Raw genomic sequence first — 18,296 nt, 5'->3', positions numbered from 1 at the left:
CGCAAGGGCTTAGGCTGGTGGCCGTGGGCTGGGAAGCCAGGTCTGGGCCCTCCGATCTATGCCGACCATCGCTGCATTATCCCACACCAGTTACGAAAAGGCCTCGAGAGAAGCCTGTCCTAGTGAAATTGCGAGATCAACCAATACAGAGCTGTAGGCTGCGGACGGCCAACACTGCTTTCTCCCCACCATGGGAGAGTGACATGGTCCACGTCCAGTATCAAGTAAAATATCGGCCGGAACCGGATTCGGGACCCGTAAGGGAAATCACCACCACAAACCAACCCCTTCGATCCCACTCCAACCCCTACGAACCCACTCCCACCAAGACCCAGAAAACAACAATGTAAACAACATCCATAGTCACTTTATTTTCAAACAGAGGGTCATGTACCCAAAGGGAAGCAGGACTAAGAACCACTGGGGGGGCTGGAAGTGATCTGCCTTCTGGCCCCAGACTGCCTCGGGGCCCAACGGCTATGGGGATGGAACCGCCCCCTGATGGTACACACATTAGAAAGGTCAATTCCCCCATTCCCCAAAGGAAATGGGGAAAAGGAGGCAAAAAGTCAATGGGTCCCCAGAACACTGCCTCGGAATCATTCCAGGGATGGTGTGTGACTGACCGTCAGTCCACAGATGTGAGGGGGGGGGGGGGATTCTAGAACGATGGGTGGTGTTGGCAGAAAATTATCCTGGACGGTGTGCACCCGGCACCAGGATACGGCTTTCATTAGAATGAAGGGAGCAGACAAAGCCCTCGGAAAGATACAGAGGCAAAGAGCACATTGATTAGAACAGTATCTCGTAACAGCGGGGGGGGCCACTTCCCACCATTACTGTAAAATAACTAACTAATCAAAACACATATAGGCCTCTTGAGTGGAGTTAATAAAACTACGGCGGAATGGGAATCAGGGAAAGAGGTACTATTCCCAAAGGAAAACGGGGTTAGAGGGAGCCATGCTGACAGGGCCAGGCAGGTCCAGTCTAAGTTCTTAGAAAGGAGCCCTGGTCCCGACACAGCAAATATCCACGATCACTATGTGGGACCGAACCAGGGGAAGCCAGGCTGAGCCACGGGGAGTACGCTGAATGCTCTCCAAGGATTATCCCTACTCTGCATCCCCCCCAGTACTGTGTCAAACCGAAGTGTGGGGACACTGGAGGTGGACATGGGGTTTTTACTTCTGGGCAATCTTCTGACAGTTTGCACGGGAAGGGAAAGGACAGCGGACACCCCGTCTCCCACGGCAGGGTCACAGGCAGTGGCAAGGACATCCAGCTGCGATAAGCGGGACGAGGCCAGGCAACAAGACGCCTCAGGCCTGGGGTGGGATTGTGGCCAACAGCCCTCCTGGCCGGGTTCACCTCCTCAAGGGGAGGTCTCCATGGAATGAGCGTGACTGCCAACGTGGCCAGAAAACCCATCGATGCCACTCATGGGGCAGATGATGAGAGGGGCTGCGCTCTTCCCTCCCGAGTAACTCAGACTGAAGTAGGGCCGCACGGGCCCACAGAAGGTGGCGTGAGAGAAGGTAAAGGTGTGACACCGCTCTGTCACGTTGTAGAAGGAGACCTCGCCCGCGTCATAGTCCAAGAAGATCCCCACCCGCTGGAGAGGGGTCCGCAGGGGGAGGGCCGTCATCGGGGAGGTCAGAGCCCAGTATTCTTTCCCGTACCACAAGGACACGGCCCAGAATCCATTCTGGGGGGCGGAAGTGACGCCACCTTTTCTGCACACCGAGTCTTCACAGACACCTATGGTCCACTTGGCTTTATCTCCCACCTCCACCTCCCAGTAATGTCTCCCAGCGATGAAGCATGGAGAGCCCAAGACACAGGGGAACAGGTTGAACCGCTCAGGGTTGTCGGGCAGGTCCTGCTGGAGGTAACTGTACCGCACTTGCCGCAGGTTATCGGAGAGGATCAGGCTGGGGTAGGCTGTGTCTGGGTCCAGAGTCACATCCACTGCGGAGACACCGAGGGCAAGGGGGCGGTCAGCCGAGGCCGGGACGGCACACCCGAGGACACCCAGCGCGCCTCCCACGTCCCCCCATGGACAGAACACGAGCAGCCCACGCAGGGCTGCGCTCAGCCTCGAAAGTCGTCCTGGAGGTTACAGGTATTCAGAGTGCCGAAATTATACCTCCATTCCCTTTCCTTCAAACATCTCAAGCCACACTGCCCATCATAAACTGAATTCCCAACTTAAATTTGGGGTTCTGGGTACGTAACTAGGGGACTGCAAACCTGTGTCACCTTCAGGGCCGCCTGGGTGGCTCAGTCGGTTGAGCGTCTGACTCTTAGTTTTGGCTCAGGTCATGACGTCAGGGTCGTGACAGGCTCTGTGCTCAGCGCGGTGTCTGCCTCGGTTTCTCTCTCCCATCCCCTCTCCCCCATCCCCACGTGTTTGCACGCTCTCCTCTAACATAAACAATCTTAAAAAATCACTTTTATATCCTCCATTCCACGAGATCTTCCCCAGCACATGCAAACCCCATTCATCTTCTTCTAATGTCCAACGCAACACCCACATCTTCCCGAGAAAGCTGCTGTTAACCGGCCATCACGCTCTCCCTCTCCTAAACCTGAAACTACCCCCCGTGTCACGTCCTGGGGTGTTCAGTATCACAGCTTCCTGCTTTAGAGCACTGGTATGATTCTCTCCGCTGCTGCTCAATCTTGCTCAGGGGGAAAATTCCCAGCACTACCTCCCCGGACCACAGCTCAGGCGGGCTACATGATGCCCACAAAACGTTCCTGACGGGCAACCGTGGGGGTGACCGAGAGCCCCAGGTACTAGGTCCGTGGTCCAACCATCCGTGCACAGCAGTCACTGATCTGTCCCCCAGCTCATAGGTGTGCCTCGTACCTCCAACCAGACACCCAACTCCAAGCTCCTCCCTTCCCCCTACAGAAGCCCGCACGGTGTTACACAGTGCAGGACACGCGCACGGTATCCAGCTAATACTTGCTGAAGGACGAGGTATGGGGCACAGCGGTGGACACCGTAGAAAGGACACCTGTTGTACGCCTCTCTTCCACGCAGCTAAGATGTGAATACCCCTGGGACCACAGATGTACCCAGTTTCCCGACCCTTCGGTGATGCTGATGGTCAAGGAGAGCTGAGTTCCTGCCCCAGCACAGAGGGGATGACCCGAGATGCCTGCACCCCTAGCCCTCAGAAGAACAGTCGGGCCCCGAACTCCTGGCAGGACGACTGCAGAGCACACACGGCCCCCGAGCGCGGCAGGCAGCGCTCCCCTGCTGGGGCGGCACCCGAGCCTGATCTGCCTCCAGCTCGGAGGCATTTTGGGAAGCACAGATACTGTAAACACAGAAACAACCCATGGTTTTCGTGGGTGCTGTTTATCACTCTGAGACGCGTAATCTAAAGAACCCCAATTCAGGCAATTTCCAAAATCATTCACACTAGTACTTGGGTCTTTAGGACTTTTTCTCCTGTTTCATATGGTTTTGTGTCCAACACCTACCTGAGTATAACTGAGCTTCTCTCAATTCTGAAAGAACAAGAGAGAAGGAGTTACGACATGTATTTCCAAGAACCACCTAACTGAAGGGGCTTCCCTGAGAGTCCCCGTAAAGCTACAGTCTCATCAGACAGCCCGGAACGCCTGTTGCCAGTCGTGTGCTGACTTCTCTACACAACCTGTGACTCCATCGTTGAACCAAGAGCCCTAAGGGAAGAGGGACTGGGAACTCTGGTGGAAGGGTAACCACGTGCTTGAGACGGGTAGTAAATGGGGTCAAACTGAGCCGAGATCAAGAATTCCACCCCCCAGTGGGCCAGCTGGCCCTGCAGGGGGAAACACGGTCCCACGTCCACGTCAGACGCGACTCTCAGCTTTCCTAAGCCACCTCCGTGCTAGGGGCCGGTGCTCAACTGGGTGGTGCCCACTACCACGCTGGGGCGGACAGGACCACTCACTTCGCGCCACTCAGCAGTGGACAAAGCATGTGCACAGTAAGCTCTCACAAGCCTTTTAAACGGCAAGAGAGGAGGAGAAATCAGTGAGAGCCAGATCACGGAAGGCCACGCCGTCCGGCGTCAGGCACCGGGGCAGTGCGGTTTGTCCCTATTTGTTTGACTGTGGAAGACACCTGAGTGTCCCCCATGTGTGTATCTGAAAAGATAAAACGCAAACAAGGTCTCAGGATACGTCCTACAGAAAACCAGAGATGATGGGGATCCGTAGTTTGTAACAAGACAAGGGTTTACCAACTTACAGAGGTTTCGGATCCCACTAGACAGTCCAGGGATTTGAGCACTTAGGATACAGCCAAACGTCACCGAGTGCGACCTCCCTGTGCTCGACCAGAACCAGACTGGCATCAAATTTTCCGGTCGGAAAATTTTACATCTACAAGGGCTTCCCTTGAATACCTAACCCACTTGATTTAATAAACATAATACAAGGTTTATTATACGTCAGGCTCCATTCTGAAGGCTTTAGAACTTAATCCTACAACCTCATGAGGTAAGAACTATTCTTGTCCTCATTCTACAGGTGAGGAAGTCAGCGTAGAATCCTTCCTAAGTGCCAGAGCTGGGCCCAGGGCAGCCGGACTCCCGAACCCCCGCTCCCGTCCTCGACCCGGGCTGCTTGATTCCCGCCCCCATCCCCACCCCCAGCCTGCCCTCGAGCGGGAGGAGAGCAAATGAAATGCAACCAGGATGGTTTCTGTTCATTCTTTTTCCCAATTAAAAAAGAATTAAGCAAATTCTGGATTAATTTTGGGATTGCCTGTTTTTCACCTCAATACAGACTGAGAACTGAGTGCATATAAAGGACGTCATATTCAAAGGAGAGGCTGTGAATTGAAACAACTGAAGCAAAAGGAAGATGCAGCCGATGAGAAGGCGGGCCAGTGGGTGCCGCCCCCTCCCATCGCCCCCCACTTCTAAAGTAGATGTCCACCTTCCCAGGAACTTCAACATCAAAAACCCAGTAAATACATAAATTTACCTTGGATTTTCTCCATATCTGACTGCATTTTTTCTAGGGGAGAAAAGACGACATTCAGTTTGCATCCCACATCTGGCCGGAGAGTCTGTCCTCCCCTCAGGCACGACAGATATTCAGAGCACGACCACATTTCCCCTAACGGACCCCTCCTCTCCTCCTAGTACCTGTGAACTGCTTGAGGCTCTCGGTCAAGAACAGACATTTTTGCGCAAAAATGTGGATTTTCTCTTGCAGGTCTGGAGGTGTGATCCAGGGCTCAGGGATGCGGATTCTTTCAGCCCTATGTTTAACGAAAAAAGAAAATGAGTAAATCCCTCCCCCAGCCCCGCCACTTGCAGAGCCCAGACCAAGCCTGGGTTAAACTGACCGGCAGTCTTTAAAAGCAGCCACCCCAGCTCTCTCCCTATCCTCCTCCTAGGCTCTGATCCTCTAAACATCTTACCCATTTTCATTCCCCCCACAGCACCTAGCTCATGGACTTTCAAATGACTTGTCCTCAGAAAGGTTTACTGAATTAAACTGAAGGTAAGGCTGACCTTGCCAGAAAGCACTAGATTCCTAGACAAAGTCCTGGAGATTCAGGGTGGGCAACAACCCAGAGCCCTCAGGTTCCCAAGTACGGTGAGAACCCCTCCAGACAGGTACGCGCCCTGCTCGGGGGTCCATGGCAAAAACTGATTGCCGGCTGCCTCCCTAACATCCCTCCCCCCATCTTCCAAATTATACGGGTTCGTGGCTGCCCCGTCTAGATGTGACCTTATGACTGGGTTCTGCCCAATAAGAGGTAAGTAGTGTCTCGCAGTAATTTGAGAAGACTGCTTAGAAAGGAGTATGCTGTGACTTACGTCCCCCGTGTGGCTGGCATTCCATTTCGGACTGTCAGACCGAGGACCACAACTCAGGGACAGCAGGAGAGTGAGGGAAGGAGACCACCAGCCCAGCCCAGGGCTACCTACCTGCACATATATGGCGACAATGTCTTAAATAATGTTTAAGCCTTAAGCCAATGAAATTTGGGTTTCCTCTCTCACACAGACAAACATTAATGTCACAGAGAGCGAGGCTCTTAAGACCGACCTCCCTGTGCTCGGCCGGAACCAGACTGGCATCAAAAAGCACAAGTAACAGGTCAGGGCAGTAATCGCTGGGGCCATGTGGCTGGGACTGGACACCTAACTCCTCTCCCTCGAAACCCTCAATTTCACCAGCATCATCTATCCACGTGGCACTCCAGCCAACCTACTCCGTCTACGCGGCCCTGCCCCAGCCCCTCGGGTGTTCGCACACAGCCCCACTGGACTCCTCTGCAGGGTTTTCACCACTCAGTATCTTAACCAGCTTCAACGTTCAGCTCCTGCAAAGTCAGTCTCTGTCCCGGTGGGCACTCCTGCACCAACAGCGCGTTCCCAAGGCCGACCCCGCTTGCCCTCACGGTCTGCCCTACAAACACTAGCGAGCCTCGCCATCTTGCCCGCTGAGAGCTCTCCCTTCTCCTAGAGCTTCTCCTCACTCCCCCCGACAACAGAGCCAAGCAACAATGAGAACAAGAGAATCCGGGTAACCCAGCACTAATTCTGCAACTCTGAACCAGTCACACTCTTCTGAGGCCATATTGTCCCCATTACGGAATTAGGGGGAGTCCTGGGGGGAGGTCTCTGAAACTCTGAAGCAGCAAGGACGACAAGAAACCTTGTACTTTGCCCAGGTGTGTGTGTGCCTTCGCTCCCTCCATGGACGTGTCCTCACAAACCATGGGAGCCCCATCCTACCCGTCACCCTCCCAATTTGTCCGTAATTCCTGAACTTTACGGAGAAGAACTGGTCCATCTAGCTCTTTGCACGCGAGTGACTTGTTCAGAGACGGGCAGGGTGTGTGTCACTCTGGTAAGATGTCCTTCTCGGGCTCTGGGCTCCTTCAGGGTTTATGAGCGCGAGGCCAACGCCCTCCTGCACTTGATTTAGTGCTGGGGAGGGAGAACACGGTACCTGCTCAGGGTGTCCCCGATGTCCTGCAAGAGAAAGGGAAAGGATGACCGCGAGGAGCCAGGGAGACAAGGAACAGGGTTCACAGTGAAGGAGCTACAAATCTGGGGTGCACACTATTTGCTATCCCAGCATTTCCTATGTCCTGCTCCTGCCCCACTGGCCAGGGACCTCACACTTTCAAATTTCCTAACAAGAGTCCCACCCTCACACCCCAACTGCCTACCTGTCCAGTTTGCTTTGACTTTTTCTTGTGAAATAATTTCAAATACACAGAAAAACTGCTAGCATAGAGCTCCTGAATACTCCTTCCCAGATTATTATTACCACATTTACACTCAGAACCATTTGAGAGATCACTGTTTACATTATACAACGTATCTTTGCCCCCTTAGACTTCCTAAGGGCAAGTACGTTTTCTTACAGAAATACCGTCCAGTTATCAAACCCAGGAAAAGGAGCACTGATCTAATGATCTGTGAATCAATGATCTGAATGAACCTTTATCTAACCCACAGTCCATGTTCCCGTCTAACCATCATCTCAATAAAGTTACCTGCAGCTACTCCCCTCCCCGCTCAGTGACCCATGACCATTCTCCACACTCAGCTGTCACGACACGTCTAGTTCCGTAGCACCGATCTGTCTTTCGTGACACTGACTCTGGTTTAATATAGGCTATTTACTCTACAGGAAGCCATCCCTCCTCTGGGATCGTCCCCTCATGATGAAACCCAGGCTGTATCGTCCGTGAGGAGGTATGGTGTGTCTTCCTACAGGTACATGACACTCGCTCGCCCCTTACTGGCCGTATTCTGATCACTGTATAGCTACCATCTTTCCTTTTGTAACTAATAAGCAATCTAGGAGTGATACTTTGAAATTATGTTAGTACTCCAATCCTTACCAAACTTCCTCCCTTGGATTTAGCATCCACTGATAATTCCTGTCTGAATTAACTTTTACTATGATGGTTACTAAAGGGTCATTGGCTCGTTTCAAAATCCCTTCTATATTACTTAGTCGACATTTTACTAGGAGTAATTTCCCCCTTTATTATTAGTATGGGCTCATACATTCTTATTTAATAGGTTATAATCTATCACTGTTCTTACTTATTTTGGTGCTCAAAAAGTCTCCTATTCCATCGCACCCTATTTTCCCCATTCCCATCTGGTTTACCCTTCAACCGTTTCCTCCACAAAAATAAGCAGATACATGATGTTCCAATGATCTCTCTTTTCTTACACAACAAGTAGCACACTCTATACTCTGCACTATGACTTTCACTTAAACATTCCCAGAAACCCCTCTCCATCAGTTCTTAGGTATCTTCCTTGCTCTTCCGTACAGTTGCCCAGAATTCCACTGTATGGACACACACAGTTGATTCAACCTCTTTTCTCGGCTTGGAAGGTGGGGTTTTCCCAATATTTTGCAATTACAAACAATGTTACATCAAGTCACCTTGTATGTATGTATTTTTGTACGTATTTTCATACTTAGATTATATCTTGAACATAAATTCCTGACAGGATTCTTCGTCAAATTCTAACTACATAGATACTTCTGTTAAATACTGCCAAAACAATGTCTTCCCACCAGCATTCCCACATCCTTGCTAACAGTGTACTGAATTAAGAAAATTTTGCTATTCTAATGGGGGAGAAAGGGTATTATAGTATGGTTTTTAATTCGCATCTCATTTTTTTAAAACAAAAATTTTAAAAGACTTTATTTGTCTGATAGAGAGTGAGAGAGAGCACAAGCAGGGGGGAGGAGCAGGCAGAGGGAGACCCAGGCTCCCTGCTGAGCAAGGAGCCCGAGATGGAACTCGATCCTGGGATCATGACCTGAGCTGAAGGCAGATGCTTAACCGACTGAGCCACCCAGGTGTTCCTAATTCGCATCTTATTAAAAGTACAGTAGAACACTTTTTCACAAGTTCATGGTCCAACCATTTTTTTGGTAAATTGCCTATTCATATCTTTTGCTCATTTTTCTATAGAACTTGTCTTCCCCCCCCTCAATTTTTTGAATGTTTTTTATATATTATTTCTATTATCCCTATTTGTGATATTTGCTGCAATTTTCTTTCCATTTGGCACTGGTCTTTTTTTTTTTTTTTTTAAGATTTTATTTATTTATTTAGCAGAGCGAGAGACAGCCAGTGAGAGAGGGAACACAGCAGGAGGAGTGGGAGAGGAAGAAGCAGGCTCCCAGCGGAGGAGCCTGATGTGGGACTTGATCCCAGAACGCCAGGATCACGCCCTGAGCTGAAGGCAGACGCTTAACGACTGCGCCACCCAGGCGCCCCTGGCACTGGTCTTTTGAAGACTTATTTATTATTTTAGAGAGAGAGAGTGCACGGGAGCAGAGGGAGAGGGAGAGAGAACCTCAACCAGATCCCCGCTGAGCACGGAGCCTGACACAGGGCTCAATCCTAGGACCCTGAGATCATGACCTTAGCCTTAATCAAGAGTCGGGCGCTCAACCGACTGAGCCACCCAGGCACCCTTGACACCGGTCTTCTGAATGGTTACAGTGTATAATGTTACGTTTTTCCATTGTGCTGTTACCAGCTGTCTTAGTTACACAGGCATTACAGTACGTTCTAATGTCTAATAGGGCCAGTTCCCACCCACAGCTCTTCTTTCTGTGTTTCCCAGCTATTTTCGTGGGCTCATTTTTCTATCTGAACTTTACCATCACTGTGTCTAGCTCCAGATAAAGTGTGCTGTGTTTTTGCTGGGATTGCATTAAGTTTACAAATTAACTTATGACGAACTGATGTGATGATATCAACATGTCTTGGCCAAGAACAGGGATGTCTTTTTTATTAGCTCAAGTCTATCTTGTGTCATCAGGAGTGTTTTATAGTATTTTCCACACAGGTTTTTACACATTGCTTTTAAGTTTATTTAAGTTTATTCCCTGGTATTTTACTTTTTTTTCTTTTTCAATTGGAAATGGGGCACCCTTTTCTAAAATGTCTTCTGGTGGTTATCAGTGCAAAGAAGGGCTGCTGATTTCTGTCTGTTACCTCACATCCTACTGTCTTGAATTCTTTATAATTATATAACACATATTCTCCAAAAAGACAGTATAATATCTTTTCTAATTCTTTTCTTTTTTTAAAGACTTTAAGTAAACTCTACACCCAACGTGGGGATCGAACTCAAGGCCCCGAGATCGAGAATTGCATGCCCCACTCACTGAGCCAGCAAGGAGCCCCAGGCTTTTCCAATTCTTATGCCTGCAATTGTTCTGACTACATTGGTTAAAACCTCCAGTACAAGGTTAAAGAGGCAGATAACGGTGGGCATCTTGCCCTGTTCCTGACCTCAGCGGGAATGCCTCTAATAGTTCCTCTTAAGTAAGATTTAGCTTGCTTTTCCAGGGCCACCCACCATAACCCTCCCTCTCTCTCATTCCACGTGCACGACCCCTCTCTCTTCAACAGACCCCATCTGTTCCAGAATGTCCTCACAAATATCTCCCGTGTTAAGAACACAAGTTTTGAAGCCTCAGTGCTCGCATTGGCAGTACGCACACCAAGTGGGGGGTGGCCCCTGCAGACGAACGCTCCAAGCTGCTGAAGCCCATCACGGCGCCATCAGAGCACTGCCCACAACCACCCCACGGTGAAACGAGGCGGACGTCCCTCAGCTCGTGGACGCAGCCCGAGTCCACAACATGTGCTGTCTACCCACACCACGGAGCATTATCCAGCCACACAAAGAAGGGAAGCACCACCCGGGCTACAACGGGGACGAACCTTGAGAAAAGTACCCCGAGTGAAAGAAATGCGATACAAAAGGCCACATATTATGCAGACACTGTGTGTCTCCACATAGTGGAGGATTGATGGTTGCCAGTCGGGGGAAAGGAACAACTTTATTTAGTGGATACAAGGTTTCCTTTCGAGGCGCCGACAGCGTCCGGAACTACACAGTGATGACTGGCTAAACGCTACTGAGTCGTACACTCTGAAGCGGCCGAGACGATGAGCTGACGTTACGTGTATTTTATCGCCGTAACAGAACTAAACCGAACCCTCACTGCACCTTGCAAAGCGCTAATCCGGGGAGCACCCAACCACCTGCTCGCCCCACGCCTGCCCCACGCCTGCACGAGCGGTCACGGGCTCGGAAAGCGCGAGGGAAAGTCGCGCAACAGGGCAGACCGACCCCAACCATAACCCTACTGTGTCTCACAATCCTCCGGGCTTCCCCACACTCTGAAACGGTAATTCCCAAACTGCCCCTATTCTTCAAAGCTTGCTTTCCCTAACTCCTGCTCGAGGGCCGCCAGGGATCCTGCTTTCCCATGTCAGACATGAGAAGCCGCGGGGTTTCTGCTACCAAACCTCACCCCACCCCCTCCCTCCCAAAGATCTCCCAAAACTACCTCCTCCCCATGTGCCTTAGTCCCCTTCCCTTCCCTTCCCCAGCAGACCTGAGTGAGAACTCACCTACCTCACGGCTTCAGGGAGTCTCCTGGTGGATCCTTACAACAGACCCTCCTGCTGCATATTCCTTTCCAGTGCGTGGAGCTTGCTTCTTTAAGCAGCCCCTCCCAGGAAGGCCCACGACCCCACCCCACCTCTCAGTATTTTCTTACCTCCCCTCCCGGTGTTTTCCCTTGACCCAGGCACCTGCTGCTGCACTGGCCGCTCGCCCTGCCCGTCCCCTCCCTATCACGGCTCCTGCCCCAGGCACCTGCTGCTGCACTGGCCGCTCCCCCTGCCCATCCCCTCCCTATCACGGCTCCTGCCCCAGGCACCTGCTGCTGCACTGGCCGCTCCCCCTGCCCATCCCCTCCCTATCACGGCTCCTGCCCAAACTGCTCGCTGCGGCGGTCCTATCTGAGGGCCCGTGATGCCCTATCACGGCTCCTGCCCAAACTGCTCGCTGCGGCGGTCCTATCTGAGGGCCCGTGATGCCCATGGTTTTAAACCAAACGGATGTCGGCCCTCAAGTGCATGGGACTCTGCTGTCCACCCCCTCTTTCCTGGTCACACTCTGCTTCTCTGGCCAAGTTCCCGCTGCAAACTCCTCCTTCATCCCTGGCCATTAAATACTGGTGTCTGTTGAGGCTCAAGGCTTGGCCTTCTTAGGAGTCCAAAGCAGGCGTCGGTCAAGTTTTTCTCAAAGGCGGGACAGTACCCACTTTGGGTTTTGTGGGCCAGGCGTCGTCTCGCAGTTGCAGCCCTGCCGTGTGGTGGAAAGTAACCCCGCGCAGCAAGTACGGGACGGGATGCGTGTGGCCAATAAAACGTACAGACAACGAAGCTTGAGTTTTACATACTTTCACACAGCACGAAACAAAATTCTTCTGATTTTTCCTCACCGTTTAAACTATAAAAACCAGGGGCGCCTGGGTGGCTCGGTCGGTGAAGCGTCTGTCTTTAGCTCAGGTCATGATCCTGATCGGGGTCCTGGGACCAAGCCCCTGCTCAGCAGAGTCCGCTTCTCCTTCTCCCTCTGCCCTCCCTTCAGCTTGCGCTCTCTTTCTCCCAAAGAAATAAAATATAAATAAATAAATCTGTAAAAACCAGGGGTGCCTGGGTGGCTCGGTCGGGGAAGCGTCCAACTCTTGATTTCTGCTCAGGTCATGATCTCAGGCTAGTGAGATCACGCCCCCAGTCGGGCTCTGCACCCAGCGTGGAGCCTGCCTGAGACGCTCTCTTCCCCTCTCCCTCTGCCCCTTCCCCACTAAACACCACCACCACCACCACCACAAGAAAACAGAGAAACAAAAAACAAAACCCCCCAAAACCGTCAAAACCACGCTTAGCCTGCAGGACATACAAAAGCAGGTGGGGCAGTTTGCTGACCCCCGCCGTACGCCCCCAGGGCTTCTAATGACATTTACCCACACCCATGACCCCCACTGTTCAACTGTCTGCCCTGACGTCAGAACACGAACTTCAGGGGAGCCTCTGCACCCTTAACCCCAGAGCTGGGAACCGTGCCTGACCCAGAACAGTTCACACGCAGCGAACGCTCAACAGCTCACCTCCCGTGGCCAGTGCAGCCTGTCACCCGCAGGACAGCAAGGTGAAACCACGCACAGCCCGGGCCAACTGCTCCCTCTCAAGGGCTCAGTTTTGTGGCTGTGCCAACGCCCACACAGATGCGAACATTACAAGATACTGCACGGAGACGGTCTTTAAACGGCATGTGGGCCAAACTCCTCATTCCATCAGGGGCAGATCAGGTCACTGAAGCCCGGAGAGGTCAAGAGCTTTGTGTGTGACCAGACCCCCTGGCACAGGACAGGCCTGGGCGTCAGGGGTTCCCTCTGCTCTTTCTGTGAGACGACGCAACTGCCCAATCCAAGCGGTGTCGATCGGAGCTTCCGCGATGCCTGTGTTCCCTCCGACAAGCCCAGAGAGCTGGGCTGGGGCTCGCTACCGCTGGGGCTGACGGGGAGGAGGGGGCCCTCGAGACGCGTGGCAAAGGGGGAAGGGAGACTTTGTGGCGGGCCCGTGGCGGGGCTGCGAGCCTCACCTGCAGGAGCTCCCTGGTGGGCTGCTGCTGCTTCTCCTCCAGCTGCGCAATCAGGCCGCTCAGGTGCGAGATGTTGCAGGAGAACTGGGTGATGGCGCCGTTGATGCTGTTGTAGATGGCCAGGTCCAGCTCCTCCAGGCGGGCCAGCAGGCGGTACTCGTGCTCCTTCAGGGAGTGGTAGAGCTGCTCAAACTCCCAGACGATCTTCTCCCTCTCCATCTGGGTCAGGCTCTGCGCAGGTGACAGGGCAGGGCACTGAAGGGACGAGAGGCTCCCTTCTAGACCCTCGTGTTTCCTCCCCGACAACGCACCTCATCCCAGCACCTTGTTCCCTCGCTCACGACTGGACACACGACAGCTGAGAAGTGTTACCCCGGGGGGATAACAAAGGCACTCAGTCCGTGAGGGTCAGGTTCACGTGACACGTAATCACAGGTGGTACGTGGGGACGGGAGGCTGGTACAGCCTCCACAAAAGCACCGTGGACACAGTCCGTGGGAGGAACAGGAGTTCACCCTGTGGTCAGAGCGGGCAAAGATTCCATCTGGCTGAGCACGTGAGCGTTGAGGGGAAGCCGGGAAAGGTAGGAGCGCAGAACACACCTTGCCTGGCAGGCCAGGGTGGGGCAAGACTTTGTCGCAACTGGGAGCCATGAAAGGCGGCCAGGGAAGGGATGGGGTCGGCTACGACCACGCGGTGATGGACTGAACACTCAATCCTCGCATTGTCACTGGGACCACATCCCTGAGGCCCTTCCTGTGTAGCCCGTACCCCATTTCTGGCCTCCAGGAGTGTTCGTCAACTGCCCGTCACTGGCTGTGGGTGTGGTTCTGCCCTTCCTTCTCTACCCCCTTCCAACGACAGGGCTCAAGGCTCCCTGCAGCTCCCTGCGTTTACTCCTGGGGAATGAAGTCTTATTGGGGTAGAGCCACACCCATCATGCACATGTTATATTTAGCTGCCTCTGGGCTATGACAACACAGTTGTGGTTGTGAGAGATGATGTGGCCCACAGAGCCAAAAATACAGAAGCCTGTCGACACCTGTCCTAAGCTCCGCCCCTCCTGAGAATCTTCCCCAAGCACCGTCCCTCTCGCCGCCCTCAGCACTCACTGGGCAGCACACACCTTCCTTCCAAATCCTCTGGGTAAGGTCACAGCTCTCCTTAGCTGAAGTCTTTCAAAGACATAAATGATACAATGTAACCTCAGAAATGGAAAATTAAAGCTGAAAGAGACCATAAAGAGCAACTGATTCAGGGCTTCTGGAAGGGGCTGCTCCTGGCGCCCCGGTGGGGCAGTTTTGCCCGCCATGGGACTCCCTTGTACTGCATGACCTCCCCTCCGCAGTCACTCAGTTCCTCGAGTGACAACCGAAGGAACACCCACACGCCACGGGACGGAAGGAGAGGGCAGCACCAGCCTTGCAGAAAACCACAGGCCAAGTCCAACGTACCCATTTCACAGAGGGGGAAACAGGCCAGAGAGGGTGCATCACTCCCACCATCTATGCAGCTGGCTAGCGTCAGAGCCAAGAAGTATGTCCCAGTGTCCTGATTCTCAGAGAAGGGCTTTTTCTCCCCTGGCACTCCTCCCACAGAGAACACAACGGTTGTGCACATGGTGACTCCACTCAGACACACTAGGAGCCCGGCCGCCCGTCAGCCGTGTTTTCAAGCGAGGGGAGCTGAGGTCTCGGGAGCGCAGGCAGAGCAAATGGTGGTTATCTGAAGACATCATGAGAGTAAGCTCCCTGCCCCAAAGTTCTGTCCTGCACCCTGGCCAGGACTGACAGTTTCACAAGACGGTGCTGGACTCTACTAGTCTAGGAGTTTGCTTTTCAGTTGCAAGCACCTGTTGGGAATTTCTCCTGTTTTATTTACAATTAAAAAAATTGCTCGAACACCTGTGTGCTGGATATAAGGATATATTATAAGAGTCTCCGTACTTTTTGGTTTTTGATTGTCAAAAGCCCCAGATGTCCCGAGCACATCAATCACTTGTCAGCCACCGTCAGCACCCGCCTGCAGAATGGCACCAAGGGAGGCTAAGCTGCCCAAGAACTTCCCTACGTCAGTGCTGTCAAGGATCAACCCCGACCTACACAAGACTGGCAGGCTGAACTTTTGATAGGTCAGATCTCCAGGGGTTCCAACTTCACTTCTTCTATCCCTTCCCCCCAAATGCGGGAATCCCTTGTTTCTCCAGGTGAGTTCCCCACTCCCATGTGGGGTTGTTTCCCTCACACCTGGACGTTCTGGGTGACCTAAGGTTAAGGGAAGTAATACCCGCCTTCAAAACAGAGTGGCCGGCAGCAGCGATATTCTCTTGAATTCCAAACACCCTTACCAAGAGCTCAGCCCGTGCCTGCTCCCCCTGCGCCCGACGCCTCTTCTTCAAGTCCTTCACTCTTTTCAGGTGCTCTAGCTGGTTCTGGATTTGCTCCTGAGAAAAGCAAACACAGGTGCACAGTTCAAGATTAGGCAGACCCCAGCATCGGCATGGCTGACGTGCTTATCACATGCAGCCCACATTTCTGAGGCCACGTCCCTGCTTAGAGCCTATCCTTGGACCTGCTGCCCTCGCAGGGCACAGGGGGTCTCCACACCTCTCCCTGGCAGTCTGCGTGTAGCTTTAGCTGGTGGGCCACCTGCCTACACCTGGAAGGATACTGCATGGCTCAGTGGAAAGGTGAGTGGACTAGGAGGCTTAGAGCTAACTTGTGGCTCTCCATAGAAGCCACAGAGATAATGATTTAAGTTCTCATTTCCCTCACGTGTGTCACAGGCAAACACCACCTTCCCAACCTACGCCAGGGTTACTGCCAGTGTGAGTAAAGGAATATATCGGAAAGTTATAGCATAAGTGCCAAGTGATGAATTAGGCACGAATGTACGCACATTCAAACATCGCTCCGCACTTCCTGTCCCGCAGCCCTGAAATACACAGAGAAGACCGCAGGCGCGCTCTTCCAACGTCGCCTTACACTGTTGTGGTCAGTACTCTGTTTCCGCGTCACTGTTCGGCTGTGCGGTCTGTTGACTCAACGGTCCACAGAGCGCCACCCACTCATTTTATTTCGTTTATCTTCCCGGCAACTGTGTAGAGTCTCACGGTGCTTCAGTGACTTCGGCAGGAAAGAGCTGTTCTTTTCCGGGAGCTTCTAGAACGGGACGGAGCACTGGAAGTGCTGGGGAAGGGCTTACAGACTGCGTGATGGGCACCTGCTTGCCGCGCGCACAGCCGGTGCACGCGAGTGTGTGTTGCGTGAGATCATCTGTGATCCGACAGGAGCACAGCGTGGCGATGTGTGCCTGCTTTTACGCACATCCTTTACCCCGTCAAGGGAGGGCGGGGTCTCCGTGGGTAATGTGCCCGAGAGCCGGTAGACACAGGGGCACCTGGGGGGGGGGCACTCCTGGCTTCCTCACCAGCTACAGGTTCTCCCCAGTCTGAGTGCCGAGGCTCTGCAGCGGACAGAGAGGAAATGACGGCTGTGAACCCCACGTCCGGCTCAGCCATTTTCTAGGCGGAAAAGAGGAAGCCCCTTGGCTCTCTCCTCCCTTTGTCCGCTCGCGCTCCCGCCCCTCCCGCGCCGCGCGGCCCTCACCTTGAAGCCCTCCACCGCCTCCTCGAGCGGCAGCACGCTGTGGCCGCGGTGCTCGCGGGAGCGGTCGCACACCACGCAGATGGGCATCTGGTCCTCCTCGCAGTACAGCTTCAGCGGCTCGCGGTGCTTCTCGCACACGCCCATCTCGCCCCCGGGCCCCGACGGCCGCTCGGTTCGCAGCTGCTTCACCAGCTGGGTCACGTTGGCCAGGTGCCGGTTGGGCCGCATGTGCCGCTGCGGGAAGGTCTCCCGGCACTGCGGACACGACACGTTGGTCTCCGCCGCGCCCCAGCAGCGGGTGAGGCACGCGCAACAGATGTTGTGGCCGCAGTCGAGCATCATGGGCTCGGCGAAGTACTGCAGGCACACGGGGCAGGTGGTCTCCTGCTGCAAGCACTCGGCCACGCTCCCGGAGGCCATGGCGCGGGCCCGCGGGGGCGCACGGGCATGGGCCCTGGCGCCCAGCTCTGCGCGGAGCCCAACTCTGCCGCGCGCCCTCCCGCTCGCGGCTTCCGGGCGGCGCGGGGAGGCGGGCGGGCGGAGGGCGGCGCCTCCCGGCCCGGATCCCGGACGCGCGCGGGCCCCTGTGTGGCTCGGCCCTCCCTGCGCCGCGGCGCCCCGCCGAGCGGGCGTGGGGGGTCCCGCGGCCGCGCCGAGCCCCGCGGCTGCGCGAGGGGGCCGCCGAGGGGCGCCGCCGGCCGGACTGGCGCAGCCGGCGCTCGGGGCGCGCAGGACAACGTGGCCGCGTCCGAGCGGATCCCGGCGCGAGCGGAAGGGGCGGCCCCGGGGCGGGGCTTGGCGCGGGCCCGGCTTGCGACGCGCATTCGCGGCCTCGGGTGCGCACGGTTGCTCCCGAGCGAACGGGGAGGCCCCGCCACCGCCCGGGGTGCGACGCGCGGGGGCGCGCTCCTCGGGGCCCGGTGACCGCGGCCGACGGTGTTCCGCGGGCGGGACGGGACGCGGCGACCCCGCCTGCGCGCTGCGGGCCCCGCGCCGAGCTCCCGAGGCCTGGGCCTGGACCCCGAGGCTTTTGTTGGGTGTCCTGCCCGGCGCCCGGGCCTCGGCGCCGCAGAGCGGGCTGGATGTGGGTGCGGGAGGGGGAGCCTCCCCGGGAGGCCGGAGGGTGGGAGTAGCCGACTGATTGCACCATTAACCCCACTTGCCGGCGCAGTTTTGTTTCGGAAAAGAAAATCTTAAT

The 18,296-nt window shown here is 54.4% G+C and overlaps 1 protein-coding gene across 2 annotated transcripts; it reads right to left on the bottom strand.

Moving 5' to 3' along the window:
- Positions 1–347: 347 nt before the first annotated feature.
- Positions 348–17,694, bottom strand: TRIM27 (tripartite motif containing 27). Of its 2 annotated transcripts, none has more exons than XM_026489525.4 (8): positions 17,099–17,694; positions 15,838–15,933; positions 13,491–13,745; positions 6,979–7,001; positions 5,157–5,272; positions 4,993–5,025; positions 3,499–3,525; positions 348–1,971 (listed from the first exon to the last, which is right to left on the bottom strand). In XM_026489525.4, exons 1-8 carry the CDS (start codon positions 17,516–17,518, stop codon positions 1,376–1,378), a joined length of 1,566 nt encoding a protein of 521 aa, XP_026345310.1. In that variant the 5' UTR covers positions 17,519–17,694; the 3' UTR covers positions 348–1,375. The 2 variants fall into 2 exon arrangements, with proteins under 2 accessions (XP_026345310.1, XP_026345311.1); XM_026489526.4 differs by having other exon boundaries at positions 13,491–13,721; positions 17,099–17,691.
- Positions 17,695–18,296: the final 602 nt, after the last annotated feature.

The sequence above is a fragment of the Ursus arctos genome, unplaced genomic scaffold (genome assembly GCF_023065955.2).
Source record: "Ursus arctos isolate Adak ecotype North America unplaced genomic scaffold, UrsArc2.0 scaffold_31, whole genome shotgun sequence".
NCBI classification, from domain to species: domain Eukaryota; kingdom Metazoa; phylum Chordata; class Mammalia; order Carnivora; family Ursidae; genus Ursus; species Ursus arctos.
This window is presented reverse-complemented; position numbering and strand designations above follow the sequence as displayed.